This window comes from Danio aesculapii, chromosome 2 (genome assembly GCF_903798145.1).
Source record: "Danio aesculapii chromosome 2, fDanAes4.1, whole genome shotgun sequence".
Taxonomy (NCBI): Eukaryota; Metazoa; Chordata; class Actinopteri; order Cypriniformes; family Danionidae; genus Danio; species Danio aesculapii.
Genome location: NC_079436.1, coordinates 52,087,388 through 52,110,113, shown reverse-complemented (window position 1 = coordinate 52,110,113; position 22,726 = coordinate 52,087,388). Strand labels below are relative to the sequence as shown.

Below are 22,726 nucleotides of genomic sequence, written 5' to 3'. Positions count from 1 at the left end.
ATCGCCATAATTTGAAGAATGTGAACAACTGAAGAACTAAATGTGCATTTATTTGTATTCATATTTGTGTCTTTGCTACTGGAATTTTTGAGTAGTGATAAAAAAAATAACAGGATTCAAGCAAGCGGCAACTTAAGTCTGTGTTTTCTCTCTTTTCTGTTTGTTTGAGATGCACGACTGATACGAATGAATGAATGAATGAATGAATGAATGAATAAATGTGCTTTAGAATTATTGGTTAAATGTTGACGCTGTAAAGCTGTGTCCCAATTCACCTACTATTTTTATTTTTTTTGCTGTACATCATTGGTTTAGTATTTAGAAAATCTCTTAATAAATACTTTGGTCGGTCTACATTTTATCCTCAAATCTTCAAACTAACAGGAATAGTATTGCAGTTGTGGTGTGAAAACAAAAGTCCAGAAATAGTGTAGTAAAAATAAGTGAGTAGAGGTTAAATAAATAAAGAGATTCAAAGAAGCAGAATCTAAATTAGGCTGTGTTTTTTCTCTTTTCTATTTGTTTGAGGTGGACTACTGATACAAATGAATTGCTGTTTTAATTATTGCTTATATGCTGATGCTGCATTCCAATTCACCCACTTATACTCCAGCCTACAAGTATGTACTCTTATTGTGAAGATAAAGTACAAACTTTTGAGTGTGTAAAGCCGCCTTTACACTGCACACGACATTTGGACACGACCGATGGAATATGCCCCCCTGTGGCAGTCGCACAGAATTTTCAGTTTGGTCGCGCACCATGAGAGAGAAGCTGTTTTCGCAGTGTCCGAAATAAAAGAGTACAAAAGCAAGAGCCTTTATTCTCTGTGTGTTGACTATGGTTAAATCAATGAATGAATACTAGAAACTCATAGGCCCCTAAAAATTTTGGAGGGAAGGTGGAGACTTGAAGAAAAAAAAGTGTATTTTTATTACTCATTTATGAATAGAAATGTTTTATTTTAATATAGAATTTTTTTCCGAATCAAAAAATAACGAAAAACTCCTATTTCTCATCTTGTGCGCACAGACCTGCTTGGACAACACTAAAATACAATACAGCCGGCAGCTAGCTCTCTGCAACACTCACATGGTCGCCCACTGAAGCTAAACCGGGATAAGCCCGGTCAGTACCTGGATGGGAGACCACATGGGAAAGCTAGGTTGCTGCAGGAAGTGGTGTTAGTGAGGCCCAACCTGCAGTTTATGTGGGTCCTATTGCCCATGTATAGTGACGGGGACTCTATACTGCTAAGTGAGCGCCGTTATTCAGATGAGATGTTAAACTGAGGTCCTGACTCTCTGTGGTCATTAAAATCCCAGGATGTCCTTCGAAAAGAGTAGGGGTTTCACCCGGCATCCTGGCCAAATCTTCCCACCGGCCTCTGTCCATCATGGCCTCCTAACCCTCCCCATATCATAATTGGCTTTATCACTCTGTCTCCTCTCCATCAATCAGCTGATGTGTGGTGTGCGGTCTGACGCAAAATGGCTGCCGTTGCGTCATCCAGGTGGATGCTGCGCACTGGTGGCGAATGAGGAGATTCCCCCCTATGTGTAAAGCGCTTTGAGTGCCCAGAAAAGCACTACATACATGTAAGGAATTATTATTATTACATCACATCCGGTCAGCCGGTGGCATACAGTCTAGTCGCAGAAGTTCAAATATTTCAACATATCCGCAGCTCAAATCGAATCCGAATTTTCCGCATACGGAGATGATTGGAATTCCAGGAAGCTCCCGGACTACTCTCCATTGGAAATGAATGATTTCCGGTCTGTCGCTTGTTGTGTGCAGTGGAATGGAGGCTTAACAGTAAAGTATGCAAGCACTGAGACATTCTTCATCATTAATCAACTGACTGTCAATCATCTTGTCAGATGCTCCACATTTCTTTTATAATTAATTTCCTATACTGTAGATTAGCGTTTCTCAACCACGTTTCAGGAGGACCACCAGCCCTGCGCATTTTCCTTGTCTCCTTAACCAAACCCACCTGATTTAGATCATCAGCTCATGAGCAGAGATTGAAAGACCTGTGATGGGTGTAACAGAGAAAGGAGACATCCAAAACATGCAGTGCTGGTGGTCCTCCAGGAACGTGGTTGAGAAGCACTGCTGTGGATGAAATAACACGTTGATTATTTGCCATTTGTGAGTCTTTCATGCAGAGAAATCTCCTTGTGTGTTTGCAGAATTGTGATTTCAGACCAAATGTATCTTCACAATGCTGTTGCTGATGAAATATACTGTGGATACCATTAAAATATTTATAATCAGGTTAAACTTTAACCTAAGCCTCTCTCTGATTAACAGTCAGTCTCAAACATCCACCATTTTTGCAGTTTTTTAAAAACACTGAATTTATTGTGGCCAATATTAGTCATTAGCTTGCACTTCAAACCCTCCAGGTAACTCTGAAATACTCAAAAAGATACTAAAGATACGTTTAAACATACAATTTGGGACACTAATTGTTTTTTCCAATACTAATCAAGGATCTTTCAAGTATGCAAATTGTGACACAGCATGTAGACCAAACACTTGCATCTATTTGTTTATTTTGCTATATACTTTTCTTGCTGATGAATGACTTTGCCTAATTAAGAAGTGTTAATGGCAGGTTTTTGCTAACAGTTGACTTTGACTCAACAGTGGAAACACGGCTATTAAACGTTAAGCACTATAGTCGCCGTCTGAGCGAAGCCCTGAGTGTTTGTGTGCATGTGTGTGTGTGTGTGTGTGTGTCTCAAAGCGTCTGCACCAGCACCGGGAACAGCAGCGACAGGTGTTCTGCTCCGCGGATGGGCAGTTTGTTTGTGGTGTAGAAATGAATGACTTCAGGGATGGAGTCGAATGGAGGACTGTTTTCACCCAGGATGAACTTTCCGTCACGAGACTGAGAGAACTTCATGTGCATGAACCCGTGGCAGCTCCTGCTCAGACACACAGACAGAGAGAAAGAAAAGGAACACACAAAAAAAAGAAGATTAATTTGCATATTACTTTCTTACTGTTCGTCCACACCGAAAGCGGCGAGAGCGTCAAAGTAGCCGGAAGTCATTTCAGGGTATATGCAGGAATCCTGAAGGAAATTTCAATACCTTTTTAAGACTTTTTAAAGACCTTCTCAGAATATTTTAAGATCGTATCGCCACTTCAAGTTCTAATCAGTATCAAACCTTTAACTTGATAAACAGTTGTAGTTAAATAAATCAATGGCGCACAACCATGCAACAGAACTCAGATAAGCTCAGAAAAAACAAATCTTAAAAGAATAAATTACGTGGATGTTTTCAGCGACAGGTTTCAGCCACTGCTTAAACTCGTCTTTCTCCAACCAGGACTATGCATTATCCTATTTTGCTGTCTGTTTTGTTCTAAGGCAGGGCTATATAATTAGTTTGTCAAGGGGGCCAGTTCATGAAAAGCATCCCAAATGAGGGGCTGGAGAGATATGACTTGCAATACGAGTGATGACACAACAGCATACAAGAGCCCATATGGTGTATTTTTGTTTCTTAGGACACCTACGTCGGCTTTTTAGGCTATACACCGCGCTCTATAGGCTAGTTTTTAACAGCAGGCGGCGCTCTAGGCTAGTTTGTAACAGCTGACAGAGCTTTAGGCTAGTTTTTGACAGCTGATGGTGCTTTAGGCTAGTTTGTAACAGCAGATGGTGCTCTAGGCTAGTTTTTAACAGCTGACAGAGCTTTAGGCTAGTTTTTGACAGCAGACGATGCTCTAGACTAGTTTAACAGCTGATGGCACTCTAGGCTAGTTTTTAACAGCTGATGGCGCTCTAGGCTAGTTTGTAACAGCAGATGGTGCTATAGGCTAGTTTTTAACAGCTGATGGCGCTCTAGGCTAGTTTTTAACAGCAGATGGCGCTCTAGGCTAGTTTGTAACAGCAGAAGGTGCTCTAGGCTAGTTTCTAACAGCAGATGGCGCTTTAGGCTAGTTTCTAACAGCAGATGGCGCTCTAGGCTAGCTTTTAACAGCAGATGGTGCTCTAGGCTAGTTTAACTGCTGATGGCGCTTTAGGCTAGTTTCTAACAGCAGATGGTGCTCTAGGCTAGTTTAACAGCTGATGGCCCTTTAGGCGAGTTTCTAACAGCAGATGGCGCTCTAGGCTAGTTTTTGATAGCTGATGGCGCTCTAGGCTAGTTTTAAGTAGCAGTCAGCGATCTAGGTTAATTTTTACCAGCAGGCGGCGCTGTAGTTTAGTTTTTCACAGCAGTTGGCAATCAAGGCTAATTCTTAACAGCAGAAGGCACTCTAGGCCCGTTTTTAACAGCAGACGGCGCTCTAGGCTTTTAACAGCAGATGGCGCTCTAGGCCAGTTTTTAACAGCAGACGGCGCTCTAGGCTAGTTTTTAACAGCAGACGGTGCTCTAGGCTAGTTTTTAAACAGCAGACGGTGCTCTAGCTCTAGGCTAGTTTTTAACAGCAGATGGTGCTCTAGTCTAGTTTTTAGCACCAGATGGCGCTCTAGGCTAATTTTTAACAGCAGATGGCGCTCTAGGCTAGATTTCTGCAGGTGCAGATGGCGCTCTAGGATAGATTTCTGCAGGTGCAGATGGCGCTCTAGGCTAGATTTCTGCAGGTGCAGATGGCGCTCTAGGCTAGATTTCTGCAGGTGCAGATGGCGCTCTAGGCTAGATTTCTGCAGGTGCAGATGGCGCTCTAGGCTAGATTTTAGAAACAGACAATGCTCTGGGCTAGATTTTAAACAGCAGACGGCTAGTCTATGTAAGGTAGATTGATTGTGTGTTGTGTGTGCACAATGTAATGCAAGTTGGCTTTTATGTGATTTTCATGAGATTAATGGAAGCACCGCTCACTATGAATATTATTATACACACCACTACTATTTTTTTCCACAGCTCTATTATAGTGACCTATATAACTATAATTTAAACAAAATAAAAGACAAAAAGCTGTAGGATTGCATACCATGATGTAATATTCTGATCATACTGCTTACCTCATTACTTATCAAAAGCAGTCATACTTTGTTTTTAGTAGGAGCTACATTATTAATAACATGCTAAACTCATTTAGACCCATAAAAAGCACCTCTAGCCTGAATAAATTGCATAATAGAACATTGCAGAATAACCAGATGTAACTGCCCTCCAGCAGTAGAATATCAAGGTAGTTACAGAACGAGAAAAAAATAAAATGCATAAATAATAATATTCAATAAATTAAAGCATATCCTAAAAGGGAAACAGGGAAGTCAAATGGCTGTAATGGTCATCAGTTCACCAAACTCACCTCTGTTTACTGAGTGTAACCACAGATACAGGGACACTGGAGTGTTTTAAAGTGCGATTTATCAGCGGATCGCTCGTATGTCAGCTTACAGACAAACCAGCTGATCAATGTGACTTTTAAATGCTCCAGCATCTACACTCAGTAAACAGTGGTGAGTTCAGTGAACTGATGACTTTCATGGCCAAAATCACAGTCATTTTTGTTTAGCATGTGAACACAATGGCAAATTAATTGTGCTTAAGAATGGACATTTTTTAAATTTCAGTATCTATTGGTACCAAATTGCAGTATCGTAAGAACCCTAACTAGGTGGTTACTATGGAGATCAGTCTAGTTGTTTACTGGCCTTACAGATCAATATAACCAGGTTGAAATAAAGATATTTTTTTATAGAATTTAATTAATTTTTTTACAATATTTCCCAATTGCTGTTTAATGGTGAGATTTTCAACACATATTTAGACATAATAGATTTAGTAATCAAACTATTTTGTCTTTGCCATTATGACAGTACATAATATTTTAAAATTTATGTTGTAAGATACCAATATTAAGCTTGAAGTGCAATTTAAAGGTGTAACTGGATTATTTAGGCTAACTAGGCATCCTGGATTAATTAGGCAAGTCATTTGAGTTGATAAACAAAATATTAATTCTGAAGAGTGCTAATAACATTATTTACCTTAGCAGTTTCACCATAAAAAAACTCCCAATCTCAATCGTGAAGCAAATATGGAAGTAACTAAAACTGCAATTCACCGACTGGCCATTGGGGGCTGGCTCCAGAAATTCCAGATATCCACTGGCTGCAATGCTAAATTGGCCAATTTTACAGCTAATAAAACATGTTTACAGCCTTGTACAAAAGATGGTTTTGGTGCATATAGCTAATATTACCCTTCATGACAACTGTGAGGGGGTGAATTGTTTTTGTATAACTCATCCGTTTCATTTATATTGAGTTATATTACATCTGCATAATTAAAGGCATGGCCACTTGAGTAACAGCTAGGTCTCGCCGGTCACCATCACCTCAGCATATACATCATATTTTTGTTTTGTTTTGTAGCTTTACACAGTCAATTGTCGTTTAGGATTATTTCTTACAATTACCAGATAATATAGCATGCTCTGTGCACTAAATTGTGCTCGCAAACTGTTCAAGTGACCTCCATTTCCCAGCTGAGTGAAATTCTTATTGCTGAAAATTCTAGAACAGTCATCTGAAACGTTGTCATACAGTGTTATGCCTGGATTTCAAAAAGTGCTTCATTTGCACTTATTAGACGTCACTGATACGACGTCTATATTTTTTATAGTCTATGGTTCTAGCCAACTTAAAAGAAATAAGACTAATATAAGAAATGATAGGAAAAATATAACAGGAAACGCAGTGAAAAAATGTCCATGCTTTGTTAAACACCACTTGGGAAATATTTAAAAATTTCACAGGAGGGCTAATAATTTAGTAATACATTTGAATATTAACTTAATTCACAACAATCACAAATGATGATCTATATAGTATGAACATGACTATTCTGAGATGTAGACATACTGCATTGTGCATCCTCCATGTTGTTACTTTCACAAGATGACCTACTAGTGTCAGTTAAATTGCTTCACTGCAATTCATAAACCCTCCCCGCGGCCTCATGGGATACTAAAGCGAACGTAAATGCACACTCCAGAATCTCAGCAGAGGAAGCAAGTTAACTGGGTTCTTTCCGGCTACTGCACCATCAATACTATCAGACGTACTATTCGTCTAACATCATATTTAGATGCAGGAAGTGAGTTTGTTTGTAATATGACTGTACCTGAGAGAGAGGGAATAGTCATTTCGACTGGTCTGGCTTTTCCTGACCAGGTAACTGCACTCTTTACACAGCGTGAGCAGAGATTCGGCTTCTGAGCGTGTCAATGCACCATGGTACCACCTAGTATACACACAGAAATATTAAACCCACAAAAATATGTTACATGATTAAGACTTAAGTAAAAAGTGAGGTAAAATTATGCAATCAAATGCAAAAGCAAAAGGGCCCTATTATGCTTTTAACACTTTTGTTTATTTTAAACATTTATTTAATTGATTTCATTTTTTTATTACTGTTCAACAGTCAAAGAACAAAGCATACAACATACAAAAAAACAGCTAATTTGCATTTAAAGAGACGCATGAAAAACAATTGTTTCGGCTTTTACCCCAAAAAAGGAACTTTTACCATATAATAATAAATGAACCATAAGGTATTTTGAGCTGAAACCTAAACACATCAGACATAATATATTTTAGTTTTTATGTTTCTGTTCAAATGCAAATGAGCTGCTGCTCCGTGGCCATGTTTCCAGAAGAGGGCGGAGCCTGTACAGCTCGCGCCTCAGTTATTCTGTCAACACTTTATCTATATTCAAAACGACACTCCATCATATTCTGCTTTATACTGTGGCATATAACACACAAATGACCTACAATAGCATTCATAAGTTTAGGGTCAGACAGATTTATTTATTATTTTTAAAGAAATGAATATTATTCAGCAAAGACGCATTAAATTTATCAAAACCTAGAGTAAAGACACTAATAATGTTGCAAAATATACAGTTGAAGTCAGAATTATTAGCCCTCCTGAATTATTAGCCCCCCATTTCTGTTTAGGGGAAAGAAGATTTTGAACACATTTCTAAACACAAAATTTTTAATAATAACTCATTCATAATAACTGATGTCTTTTATCTTTGCCATGATGACAGTACATAATATTTGACTAGATATTTTTCAAGATGCTAGTATTCAACTTAAAGTGACATTTAAAGGCTTAACTAGGTTAATTAGGCAAGTTAGGGTAATTAAGCAAGTCATTGTATAAAGATGGTTTGTTCTGTAAACAATCGAAAACAAATATTGCTGAAGGGGGCTAATAATATTGACCTTAAAATGGTTTTAAAAAAATGTAAAACTGCTTTTATTATAGCTGAAATAAAACAAATAAGACTTTCTCCAGAAGAAAAAATATTATAGGAAACACTGTGAAAAATTCCTTGCTCTCTTAAATATAATTTGGGAAATATTAATTAAAGAAAAGAAAAAAAATGACAGGAGGGCGAATCATTTTGACTTCAAGTGTATATCTCATGCTCAAAGCCTCTTCCAGACCCCATGTGAAGTTTGTTTTGTGATATTAAGCCCACTAAGCATGTGTTCATACATACACCTGCTTCTCCAGGGGCAGCATTGGATCCACTCTCTCTCCCAGGATGCCGTGGGGTTTGCGTAAACTGGTGGCTCCGCTGGATGGAGGGCTGATTCTGGATACTCCTGCTTTCCTTAGTGCTTCGTCACAGGGAAGAGTACACTGATCCCAGTCCGCCGCTTCAAACGTCACTGCAGAACAAGCATTATGAACAAAGAAATTAAATAAAAACAGCATAAAACGTTAACCATATTTATCTCTCTCCCATAAATACAGCTGAAGTCAGAATTATTCGCCTTCTGACGCCCAGTGTGAATGGGGCGTTAGTCTCCATTTCAGAGGTTGCCACAGCGGAATGAAGCGCCAACTTTTCGAGCATATGTTTTAGACAGCAGATGCCCTTCAAGCCGCAACACTACAGACTATATAGTTTATTCAATTCACCTATAGGAGCATGTGTTTGGACTGTGGGGGAAACTGGAGCACCCAGAGGAAACCCACACCAACACAGGGAGAACATGCAAACTCCACAGATAAATGGCATCTGACCCAACCGGGACTGAAACCAGCGATCTTCTTGCTGTGAAGCGACATTGCTAACCACTGTGCCACCCTATATTAATTATACTTAATGATAATTATATGAAGTATATATACTTATATTACTAAGAACCAATTATACACGTAAGAAAACAGAAAATCAGCAGATTTTAAAACATTTACTGGAGTAATGATGCTAAAAAAACTTAAAAATCACAGAAATAAATTTGTAGATTACATTTAATATAAAAAATTGTTACTTTAACACTTTTTACTGTATTTTAAAAGGCATAATTCACCCAAAACTGATTGGAGTTTCTTTCTTCTCTTGACACAAAAGAGATATTTAGAAAAATGCTGGTTTCTGAGACCCACTGATTTCCATAATCATTTTTCCTGCTATAGAAGGCAATAGTAGGATTTATAAAGTAGGAAAACAAAAGTAAATAATGATATAATTTAACGTTTTGTACTGTATTTTAATCAAAGCCTTTGCAATCAGAATAGGCTTGTCCGGTAGTGTATATTTGTGTATTTACTTGATCAAAGAAAGACTGTGGTAATGTGAAATATTACAAACTGCATTGTCAGCATAATTCTACTCCAGTCTTCAGTGTCACAATCCTTGAGAAATCATTCTAATGTACTGATTTTACTCTTAAAAACATCTCATATTAGTGGTTATTTTCTCCAGCGCTGCTCTTCCTGTCCTGACAGTTTCAGTAAAGGATTCCTGTGATGCTCTTGCCGTGTTTGTGTGCGATGTGGGTCTGACAGAGCGTGAAAAACCCATGAGCACCAGCAATCAGATGAGAAGTGCTGGAATGACAGCGCGTGACAGAAGCAGAGATGATCAGAGTGTGTGTGAAGCGGAGCAGAAGTCACACTTTCCCTCTGATCTTTGAGCTCGACTCTTTCGCTCCATCGATCACAACAGCAAACAGCAGAAACTCACTCAAATCATCTTTCCTCATGAGTAGACGGCTCTCAAATGTTCAAAATCTTGTGCTTTTTGCCATTTACTACAATTTAAATAGTTTAAAAAATATGGATTTTTTAATATTATATTATTTATCAGTGAAGTTAAATGTTACTATTGCAATAGGTTTATTTAGTTAAAAACTATTGAGCCTACAATAGGATATAGAGAATTTAATGATAGATAGATAGATAGATAGATAGATAGATAGATAGATAGATAGATAGATAGATAGATAGATAGATAGATAGATAGATAGATAGATAGATAGATAGATAGATAGATAGATAGATAGATAGATAGATAGATAGATAGATAGATAGATAGATAGATAGATGGATAATAACTGGTTTATTAAATTATGCTATATTGATGCAAGTATCCTATGCTGTATCCCATCTAGACTTCACCCTCTGCTGCAGCACAGTGATGTCTAAATGGGATACAGCTGAGGATACTCACGTCACTATAGCATAATTTTGTGACACTGTACAACAAATAATAGGACTGCACAGAAGGGCTTCAAGTTCAAATATTGACGATAACAACAAAAATAGAGTAACAAGAGCTTAAAGTGCTTTAAAAAAACTGGTAAACTGAGACTGAGCTAGACTCTTCAATGATTATGCTTTGCACCATTTATTTAAAAGTACTATGTGAAAAAGTGTTTTCTTCTAAACAATAACAAGTGCTTCAAGTGCTTAAATAACAAGTGCTAAAAGCGCTGAAGAACTGAACAGCTGAACTAAAGATTAGAAGTGAAATCAAGGCCATTCGTCCTTTTTTTTCCTTTTCTGGGTTGTAAGCAAAGTCCTGCAAACTCTTTCTTTTTAAGACATTTGGACCAGAAGATGGAGCTGGTACAGTGGAGGAGGCTGAGGGTCTGCTGTTAGTCCAATCATGTTTTTTTTTCCTTCCATCAAATAAAAATATCAGGCTACCTCAAATCCATCGCTCCACAGGAAATATGCATTTAATTAATGCCCTGATGTTATTATTACTTCACAAAACCTCTGTCAACATTTTTTATAAAAGTCATTAGATTAAAGATTATGTCTTATGATTATGACTTATTTCCTCCGTCTCACTCGCAGTTCATGTGTGCGTGCGCTGCATGTGATGAAAGAAAGCAATGACAATGAACCTGAAGGCTCATATATTGACTTTGTATAACAATTTTGTTGTTTACATATGATATTGCATTCATTTGCATACATGTTTTATAAGCTGTAAAATGAAAGCCTCAGTTTGGTGCGGAGTTATCATTATACAAACATCAAGAAAATCTTTGGATTTGTTTGACTCATAGATTATGTAGGCTATTTTAAAACTGATATTATAAAAAAACTATTAATAACTGTAGTTTTTCAAATGGAAAAAAGGTTGGTTTGTTGGTTGAACACTAAATCATCAATAGCCTATCTGTTGAGTTTATGACGCGGCTCCATGCAGCACAGAGAGACCAGCATCAGCGCTGATTTATGTCAACTCATCAGTGTCAAACGGTGACCAGAAATATCCTTCTTTCATTTTGCTTCTTTGGCAAAATGTGTTTGCACGTGTTACTGTACCGAGAGTTAACAAATATTGTTGCACATTTAAGGGCCGATCACAAAGAGCACGTCTTTCCGTTCCAAAAACGCGAGTAAAAAAAACAAACAAACTGCTTTTTATGTTGACAAGAAAAAAAAGAAGCGCGGTGCCCTTTTGTATGTCACCAGGAAACGACTGAATCAGCTGACCCGTATTGTGTGCGAGTCGTGTTGCTGTCGATGTTATAAATGTAATATTTAATAATATTGTGATATTCAAGATCTGTAAAGTAATACAGCTCTGGATAACTTGAAACAGCGACCACAAGTCTCTCCTCCATCATTAAAAGTTCGCCGTAGTTGTCTTGACAACACAAACCCTGCTGTCACCTCAACAGAAACCCTGCAGTGCTTTCATTTGATTAAAGAATGAAAAAGATGCGACTGACATGACGTGCTTTTTCCGCTCGAGCCCACAGAACGCAACGGCAAAACGTGAGGCACCCTGGGCACATAATAAGCACGTAAAACACTCTCGACCGTTAGTAAACCATTCAACAAATGGGTCTCTCAACGCAAAAAGCACGTTCGCTTTTTTTTTTTTATTACTGCCATCTCCATAGACATCCGCATATATTTTACAAATCTTAAGTGGTTTGTTCTGCTTGTAGTTATGTGTATTTGAATGTCTGAAACCTAAAATAAAATGTTACGTGTTTGAAAGCACGAATAAATTGTGATTTATGACAAGCGCTGCGTGCCTCTTTCTCATCATCAGATTTTAATTTTAGCAGTTAATGTAGTGCGCTCTGAACATTCTAATCACACCGGTGTGATTGTCCGCTTCAGGTACCAGCCAACGCTAATCACACTGGTGTGATCGTACACATGAAAGGGTTAAATTTTTGCACCTTGTTTATAGTAAACACTAGTGTAAGAAAACCAAAAAACCAAAAATAAAAACAGTGTCTTACCAGCGAAGGCTTTGGAGATGTTGTCTTTCTTCCATTCCCAGGGCTGGTCGTACTCATCTGCAGGCCGCTCATCATCCTGGGGCAGACGGCTCTCTCTCTCATCCTCCACAGGGGCCCGGGGCCGAACGCGCTCCTCATATGGGCTGTCATAGAGCTGCGGGCTGCTCCTGCCCTGTTCTGAACTGTGCTGGAGCTCTAAACAACACACACACAGAAAGTCAATGAAGATTGGAGCGGCTGTGCTTCAAGAAGCATGCAAAGCGCTTAATGCAATTTTTGTGTATGTGTGTTTTTGAAACGTGTCTTGCAGAATGAAAACCAGAGCTGCATTTATTTGCTCAAACAAATAAAAAATGTAAAAATAAAAATATTGTGAAATGTTATTACAACTTACAATAAGTGGTTTCAAATGCAATTCTTGGTGACGCAAATTTTCCACACATTCCTACAAACAACTGCTTTATTAATAGTTTAATTGTTAACCTATTAATAAAGCGTTCATTCAAAAGAGAATCGTTCATAGGAATATCTAAAAAAAAGTTCACATAAATAAACTGCACACAAGGACTGCATGATTAATCGAAAAAAGACTGTGATTTAGATTCGACCCCCCACAAGATCTTAATCCAGCATTTCTACGATTCAGCCAATTATATTTTCAATGTCAGGAGAGAAGCATTAAGGCAGTCACACAAGTCTTCACATCGTTTTATATATGCTCTGCAATGTGGACACCTACAAATGGTGTTAAAATTGCCAAATACTGTATTTAAAAGGTATAATTCACCCAAAAATAGTAATTTCTGCCTTTAAGTAATGATGTGTTCGCGACCGTGAAATCACACGTGAGCTGACCGTGAGCTGTGCATTTAGTAGAGAGTACGTGTGCACGCCCGTGTTTACTTTAGTGAACAAAACCTCCATAGTCTGTGATTAACAGGTAATAAAGTGCTAAAATAACGTTCAGTTTGTTGCACAGAGTGATCGTTTGGGAGTCGCAGAGGAAGTATGTGTGTCAAGTATGTGAAGTATTTTCTCAAAGTGACGGCAGCCATGACATGAACCGCACTCAGCAGTGAAAGTGAAATCGAAAGCACGCACATCATTTAAATGTTCATATCACATGTAAGAGTTATGATTATGACAAGCATTTGATCTGTTTTTTTCTGTCGTAGCGAACACGTGTTTCATTTTACCAGTGGAAAAAAAAGGGCTAATAATGTTGTCAATGACAGATTGCAAGCATATGTCTCAAACATAATAACTTCAGAATTATGAATAGTTATATTCTGATGTCATCACTTTACTGTGCATTAATAACCAGGACAAATTTAAAGTCTATTGAAGTCCACCATTCAAAGTCTATTCAAAATTTAGTTTAATCAACAGTAGATCTACACACAGGCCTAATATTATTATTGTTGTTTTACCATGTGTTTGAGAAATAACATTAATAATCTCAATAACCTTTATTTTTACACAAAATTGTGATTCTCTACTGCACACTTTACATTCATGTGAGCAATTACATTTTGTTACTGTAAGTGCGTTATCTTTTAATGTGCATCTGAAGTAAATCAGGAGGTCTACTCATAAATGTCCTGAGGTGTTAAAGATATAGGCCTTTTAGTTATTATCCCTCTTCATTTCTCTCTCCGTACCTTACATGGATGAAATTTTATTTCATGAGCTAAATGTATCAGTTGAGTTATGGCCTATTTCCACTGAGTGGTACGGTACACTTTTATGGACGTTTCCACTGTCAAAGGGTACCTAAAACTGAACCATTCCGTACCACTTTTTGGTCACCCGTTGCAAAGGGTACCAAGGGTACCAAAAGGCGAAGCTAGACGCGCAGCTGAAAGCTATTGGTTTACAGAGATGCGTCATTCGCTCGCGCAACAAGCCAGAATGAAAACCAAGGTTAAACCATTTTTTTTAAATACACAGCCAAGAGATTACACCGTAATAATATATATATATATATGGTCGACCATGGTCATATGGTCATATATATAGCCATGGTCGACCTGAGCTCAAACAAACCTTGTCATCTTCTTGATGAACAGCCACAAAGCCAGAAGAAGAGCAGATTCTACCCTGTGCCCCAAAGTTTTTTACGAGCCAGTCTTCAGCGCGAGTGATTTCGCTGTCTTGCTTGCGCTCGCGTCTATATTTAAAATAACAAACTTCTTGAGCTCATGATAATGACGTGCGCTTGATTATTGACATGCTACTGAAACCCAATAATTTCAGAAACTGATAAACGCGAGAGTGACGCACGAAAAAAAGGAGAAGCACTTTTTTTTTCAGCAAATGTGAACAAACTGCCATGTTTAACTATAATTATCACTTTTTGGACTATTATAAACTCTGAATGATGGAATTACTTTCTAAAAGAGGTTACATGTGCTGGTGAAGATTACAGACACAGATAAGAGGTTTGCTCTGACTGTAGGCTGTATTTTGTGTTGTTTTTGAACCCAAATAATGACTAAACATATGCTGTGTGTAGTTTTTCTGTAATTGGTAACATATCGGAGACTGTAAGGGTCTGTATGTGTTCATATATGTTGCATTTATTTATTTTATATAATTACAGACGTTACAGTAGGCTATTTCGCACTGTCTTTGATCTGCAGTTATAATAAACTCATGTTCATAGAAAAGTTAGTAATGAACATTTATAAACAAGTATTTATGTATATAAAGCATCAGTTTTGTGAGAAGTGCTTCTCATATGATGTGTGAACGACCTGTACGGCTTTACTTTGACATTTACTAGAGTAAAAACGACATTGTCGGAAACTTTCTGTCATACACCACGCCCACCAAAAGGGTACCCTTTTAGCAGCGGAAACGCAAGGTAACCCGTACCGACCCGTACCTCTCAGTGGAAACGGGCCATAAGATATGCTAATCTATTTCAAATAATGAATGATCTGATAACGATCTGTTTCTCTAATCATAGCAGCGCAGAGTTAGTTTTTAATAAATTCAAGCATGCTTGCTTCATTTTCCCCCTACATCTACTGTACGCATATTACTGACATCCATGCTTAATCAATTTAAAGTTTATCTATTATGCCCCTTTTGACAAGATGTGTCCTCGAGTGTGTATGTGAAGTTTCAGCTCAAAAACCAGACAAACAATGTGTTATAACTCTTTGAAACGGACCCTTTTAGGCTCTGATCCTAATTGTGCCATTTTTGGTGACTGTCGCTTTAAATTCAAATAAGATTGTGCTCTTTTCATAAGAGGGTGGAGCTACAAATGCCTACGTGTCAGCATAGTGGCAGATTCAAAACAGGACAAACGTTTTATGCTAAGGAGGGAAAGATGGTCACTAATGGGCGGGGCTTTCCCCCTCTGATGACACATACAAAGGGAGAATGTCCATCAAAGTGCTTCTGCAGACTGTTTTAATCAAGTGTGATGATAAAAAATAAAATTAACAAATGTTTACCATTAGACGCTGGTTTCATACACACTGCTGCCGCACAACTGTGTTTAAACCCCTTATAAAAGTAAATTGTGCATAACAGGTCCCCTTTAAAGGACTGATTGATCACCACTTAAAAGCTGGCAACCCTTGTCATGATCATTACTAAATCAGAGTTACACTGTTATGTACCGCATTATCTGGAATAACAGTGGCTGAATAAAAGTCCTTCGTTTCTCGCTCATCTCCTGAAAAGAAAGAGCTTGTACCGTTTATGAATCGCTGGGCCTCAAACGGCTCCATGTAACTGCTGCAGGCCTCTACTGCGTTCTGCTCCCAGCCGGGTCTGGGCCGCGGGTCTGGCCTGGCGTCAAACGGGTCAGAGTAATCCGTCTCTCCAACCACAGGAGCCGAAGGAACCACCTGGGGGAAAGAAGCATCAAAGTGTGTTCAATAGTGCTGCAAATGCACACATGGCTCGGTATGCGCTTCAGCTTTGAAGTCAGTTTTATGTGCTGTTATTGGGGGAAGGGTGGGAGTAAAAATAAAACTGCTTTTTTATTTTATGAAATGGTGCCAAAGCTTTATGTGATTAATGGACAGGAGGTGTGCCATTTAATATCTAATGAAGGTTTCTTCTTGCAACACATGAAACAAGAAAGAAAAAAATATATATTTAATTGATGTTGATTTGTTAAATTAAGATATTCAAAACTAGAAGTACTACATATGCAATGGTTAAAACAATGTACAGTTGAAGTCAAAATTATTCACCCTCCCTTTTCTTTTTTAAATATTTCCCAAATGATCTTTAACACAGCAAGGAATTTTTCACAGTATTTCCTATAATATTTTTTCTTCTGGAGAAAGTCTTATTTGTTTTATTTTGGCTAGAATAAAAGCAGTTTTAATTTCTTTAAACTAATTTAGGGTTAATATTATTAGCCCCCTTAAGCTATATTTTTTCAGATTGTCTACAGAACAAACCATCATTATACAATGACTTGCCTAATTAAGCCTTTCAATGTCACTTTAAGCTGAATACTAGTAATACTAGTGACAACATTATGTACTGTCATCATGGCAAAGATAAAACTTATTTGAAATTAATTATTAAAACTATTATGTTTAGAAAGTGTTGAAAAAAAATATACAGGACGGCTAATAATTCAGGAGGGCTAATAATTTAATATGTATTTAATACGTAAACATTTAATGCCAAAAAATAATGTTGAATGAGGCGAACAAGATGACAAAATCAGAAACAAAAACAACCATAGAAATGTAGATGATGATTATGCAAGCTTTTGTGTAAATTGAGGGTTTGTAAATTACTAATATCCAGTGATTAATATAAAATTAGCTTCTACAAACTAGAGCTGTGCAATAGTGACAAAAACAATATCTTAATATTTGCATTTTTTTCCCCAAAAAACAAACCATATTTTTTCGATTATGTTTTTGTGCTGAAACTGTGCCTGTCAAAAAAACACATTGAACACATTGTGTGATTTATTCTAATGATGCATCAAACTGGCTAATTCATTAAGAAATTCAGCAAGTAACGGTCCTGAAAAGTTAAATTTAACCCCAATCAGACACACCTGAGCTAGGTAATCAAGTTCTTACTAGGCTGTCTAGAAACACCCGTGCAGGTGAAGCAAGAAGGGGCTAAAATCTGCAAGACACCGGCCTCCACGACCGAGTTTGGGCACTCCTGGCCTAAGCGAATCAATCAGTAAATCATTGACTCACTAAATTCGTTCAAAAACAAATTCATTCAGGAATAAATCACTCCAGTATTGCTCCAAGACAAAACACAAATGTTGTGGTCCGGTTTGCTTGGAACTACTTTCAATGATGACACAGGAAAAAACATAATATTGTGTTTAAAACGCAAGTCACTTCAAATAAACTTCACGCTATTTTTGGTAAAATTGCACTCTTGTTTGTCTGAAACTACTAAACTGTTTAATAATCTTATACAGAGGAGAAAATAAGTATTGAACACGTCATGTTTTTTTTTGTTGGGAAAAATATTCTAAAGGAGCTGTTAACATGGAATTGAACAAGATTATGGTCACAACTTAAACAATACAAACAACAAAATACAAAAATCTGAAAAATTTGTTGTGTGTAATAACAATGAAATGACACAAGGAGGAAGTGCTGAACTACTGAACCGTATTTAATACTTTATATAAAAGGCTTTATTGGTGATGGTGGCTCGAAGACGCCTCTCATATGAAGAATGAAGTCACATGAATTGCTCAGATGTGAATTTTTCAAAGACTTTAACGGAATGTAAAAATCTTGATGGTTCTGTGGGTCTCGTCTAGCAAATCTGAGCTTTATTTTGCATTTTCTATTGGATTCAAGTCAAGTGATTGGCTGGGCCATTCTACAGCTTGATTTTCTTTCTCTGAAAGCATTTGAAAGTTTCCTTGGCTGTGTTTTGGATCATTGACTATGTTCACATGGACACCAATAATTCGATTTTAATACAATTAAGATCATACTCTGATTAAGAGTTAACCATGTAAACAGCGATTTTTTATTAATTTAATCAGATTAAGGTCATAATCAAAGTAAAGAGAAATCGAATTAAGACACGTGGAGTATGCTGATTTTAGTCGCATTATTGAAGTGCAGTACAGGCATGTGAACACCCTAATCGAACCATTACCGCCATGTAGGACTTTTTGCCGCGTTTTGCAACAGGATAGTCTACACACACACACGGCTGTTTGACACTCTTTGCACCTACCGAGTCAGTGCAGACCACAGACACCTGCATCGTGAAATGCGAAGGTTTTTCTTTTTCTTCAATTCAGCATGCGGTGTGAACTTCCATTAAAACAACTCTTCCAGCAGTTAATAGTCGCATCCAATATCTCGTTTGTCATGGAGAGCGTGCATGAAATGTTCGTGAATGAAATTGAAATTGCCAAACTACAGTTAAAGTCGACAAATTGGAAATGCGGATAGCGCTGTGATGCAATGACGGTAATCGAATTATGTGCTATAGCATGTAAAACGCGATCATGAAAGTAACACTCAAAAAAGCAACTCAAGTAAACGCCTTAGTCTTATTATTCTCTTAATTAGATTTAAGCAAATAATTCGATTACTAATGTCCATGTAAACGTAGTTATTGTCTTGCTGAAATGTCCACCCTGGTTTCATCTTCATCATCCTGCTAATGTAGATGTTGGACTGAAGCAGCTGATATTCATTTACACTGAGGAAGGGCAGAGGATTTCTGAAGAACTACTGAGAGATTTCAGCTGCTGTCTGGGCTTTCACTGCCTTTCTACACCTCCCTTTCTTCATGTGTTCAATACTTTTTCCCAGTGTCATTTCATTTTAATACACAAAACTTCATTTGTAAGCTAACTAGATTTGTTTTCTTTGCATATGTGGATTTCTTTGGTTGTTACCAACATCCCGTGAAAATTTCAAGTCAACAGCACCTTTAGAAATATGTCTTCTGAGAAAAATGGTGACGTGTTCAATACTTATTTCCCCCGCTAACTAACATCTAACTTAAGTATTAGCTACTACAATATAATAAATGTAAAGACATTCTAAAAAATAAATAAATAAAATAAATAAATAAATAAAATGAAAATTACAAATACAAAAAAGGCTACTTTGTTGTTGTTTTTTGGTCTTTAAAAACAAATTATTACACTGCACAGAAAAATGCGATTGCTTCTAAATATATCCCTCTTTTATTGCTTCACAAGAGAAAAACAAGAATATTAAATCATACAGATTTGGAGTGACATAACAGCATATTCATTTTGCGACGCTCAATCCTGTTAAAAAAAAAAGAGAGCGACAAAGAGGGTTGGTGTGTGATAGTTTATAAAGCCCGCAGGCATTGGGATTAAATGTATTTGGGTTAATGAAATTGATTCCCTATTCTCCACCCTTCACCTCTGACAAAAGACATCATCACCCGGCCAAAGCTCAGGAAACACGAGCAAACTCTAATGTCTGCTGGGTTTGTTATGACATCCGCAAAACCCATGTGCACTGAACATATCTACTCCAACAGAATCAAACATCAACATAATCTTAGGAAAACAATCCCTGCAGCATTCATAACAAACAATATACCAATGTTTCAGGACTGCAAATGCAATAGTACACACTCTCATATGATTATTACACGAATCTTATACTGTTACACTCATTATTCATTCTCTATAGGGATCGCTGACACTCCCCTTTCATAATTTAGGGCTTTTTAAAACACTTTTTGTTCATATTACACATTTCAAATCAAGATTTTAAACAGTAACTAGTGGTGTCCCACAGGGTTCTGTTCTGGGTCCTCTCCTATTCATCATATATTTCCTTCCTATTGACTCTTCTAAAGTCTTATGTTGGTTCAAAACAATTACATTTCTTTCTTTCTTTCGCTGCACAATATATTGCAAAACTGTCATTAGTATATGCAATATATGTAATCGCAGATGTGTGATAAATTACATTTATTTTATGCAGTGGTTGTTTATCTAAATTTCACCAATGAGATGAAGCTTTACTATCTTTATCCCCGCCTCACCAGTATTTGCTGTTCTGCTATTGGCTGGAGCGGTCAAAAAGCTGAACTTAGAGCTGAAAACAAACACTAATGGGTGGAGTAGAGACGAGAGCGGAAAATGACAACAGCTCTGTCAGAGTCAGAATATGTACTGTGGTTCACACATTCATAGTGTTTTAAAGACTAAATGTTTGCACCTTGACAGTTTTTAGTATGAATTAAAATTAATTGGATCGGAAAACCATATTTGATCTGTTTATTTTATTATCATTAAATAAATAAATAATTTAAAAACATAAAATATATAAAGATAAAATGTTACAGCACAAGAAAGTTCATTTTCACAATACTCAACATCACACATCGCATATTTTTCCAGTATCATCATCATTTTCATCCGCTTATCCAGGGCCAGGTTGCGGGGGCAGCAGTTTTAGGAAAGAACTCCCCTTTCCTCAGACACTTCCTCCAGCTCCTGCGGGGGGATCCCGAGGCGTTCCCAGGCCAGCCGAGAGACATAGTCCCTCCAGCGTGTCATGGGTCTTCCCCGAGGCCTCCTCCCGGTAGGACATGCCTGGAACACCTCCCTAGGTAGGCATCCCGGAGGCATCAGAAACAGATGCCCGAGCCACCTCAGCTGACTTCTCTCGATGTGGAGGAGCAGCAGCTCTACTCCGAGCTCCTCCAGGGTGACAGACCTCCTCACCCTATCTTTAAGGGTACGCCCTGCCACCCTACAAAGGGAACTCATTTCAGCCGCTTGTATCCTAGATCTTGTACTTTCGGTCATGACCCAAAGCTCATGACCATAGGTGAGAATAGGAATGCAGATTGACCAGTAAATCGAGAGCTTTGCCTTTTAGCTCAGCTCCTTCTTTACCACAATGGACCAGTACAACGACCGCATTACTGCTGCCACTGCCCCAATCCGCCTGTCAATCTCACGCTCCACCCTTCCCTCACTTGTGAACAAAACCCCAAGATACTTTAACTCCTCCACCAGGGGTAAAGACTTTCCTCCAAACTGGAGATGGCAAACCACCTTTTTCCGGTGGAGCAAAATGGCCTCGGACTTGGAGGTGCTGATTCTCATCCCAGCTGCGTCACACTCGGCAGAAAACCGCCCCAGTGCATGCTGAAGGCCCATGTTTGAAGAAGCCAACAAAACAACATCATCTGCGAATAACAGAGATGAAATCCTGTGGTCCCCAAACCAGACCCCCTCCAGCCCAAGGCTACGCTTTGAAATTCTGTCCATAAAAATTATGAACAGAATTGGTGACAAAGGGCAGCCCTGCCGGAGCCCAACATGCACTGGAAACAAGTTTGACTTATTGCCGGCAATGTGAACCAAACTCCTACTCTGTTAAGGGCTGTCTCGTCCCTGTATGAACAAAGTGCCTCTGACCCCATACTCCCACAGCACCCTCCACAGAATGCCACGAGGGACACGGTCGAACGCCTTCTCCAACTCCACAAAACACATGTGGACTGGTTGGGCATACTCCCATGAACCCTTGAGCACCCTGGTGAGAGTATAGAGCTGGAACGGCCCGGACAAAAACTGCATTGTTCCTCCAGGATCCTAGGTTAAACCATCGGCCGGATCTTCATCTCCAGTACCCTGGCATAAACTTTGCCAAGGAGGCTGAAGAGTGTGATCCCCCTATAGATGGAGCACACCCGGCGGTCCCCTTTCTTAAAAATGGGAACCACCACCCCAGTTGCCCAGTCCAGAAGTACTGTCCCCGACCTCCATGCGACATTGTAGAGACGTGTCAGCCAAGACAGCCCCACAATATCCAGTGACCTAAGAAACACAGGGTGAATCTCATCCACCCCCGCTGCTTTGCCACTGTGGAGCTTGCAAACCACCTCAGCTTGGGTTTTTCCAGTATCGTGCAGCCAAACTAACTATCTATCACTGTACAACAAAATTGTCATTATCGCATCATTAGTATATGCAATACATGTAATCGCAGATGTGTGATAAATTATATTTATTTTATGCAGTGGTTGTTTATCTAAATTTGACCATTAGACGGAGCCTTACTATTGCTAAAGGCTGGAGTGGCCAAAAAGCTGAACTAAGAGCCGAAAATACACAATAATGGCGGGAAAATACCAAATGTTTGCAGTTTGATAGTTTTTAGTCTGAATTAGAATTAACTGGATCTGAAAAATATATTTTACCTGTTTATTTTTATATCATTAAATAAATGA

At 38.2% G+C, this 22,726-nt stretch overlaps 1 protein-coding gene across 2 annotated transcripts in view; it reads right to left on the bottom strand.

The window, feature by feature from the left end:
• Positions 1-210: 210 nt before the first annotated feature.
• The window catches only part of shda (Src homology 2 domain containing transforming protein D, a), a 31,704-nt gene continuing 9,188 nt past the window's right edge, over positions 211-22,726 (bottom strand). For both annotated transcript variants that reach the window (XM_056445661.1, XM_056445662.1), the window contains exons 4-8: positions 16,218-16,371; positions 12,506-12,700; positions 8,500-8,671; positions 7,104-7,223; positions 211-2,939 (exon numbers count right to left, since the gene is read on the bottom strand). In XM_056445661.1, coding sequence (XP_056301636.1) covers positions 2,753-2,939; positions 7,104-7,223; positions 8,500-8,671; positions 12,506-12,700; positions 16,218-16,371 — 828 coding nt within the window. In that variant the 3' untranslated portion in view covers positions 211-2,752. The remainder of the gene's footprint in view (positions 2,940-7,103; positions 7,224-8,499; positions 8,672-12,505; positions 12,701-16,217; positions 16,372-22,726) is intronic.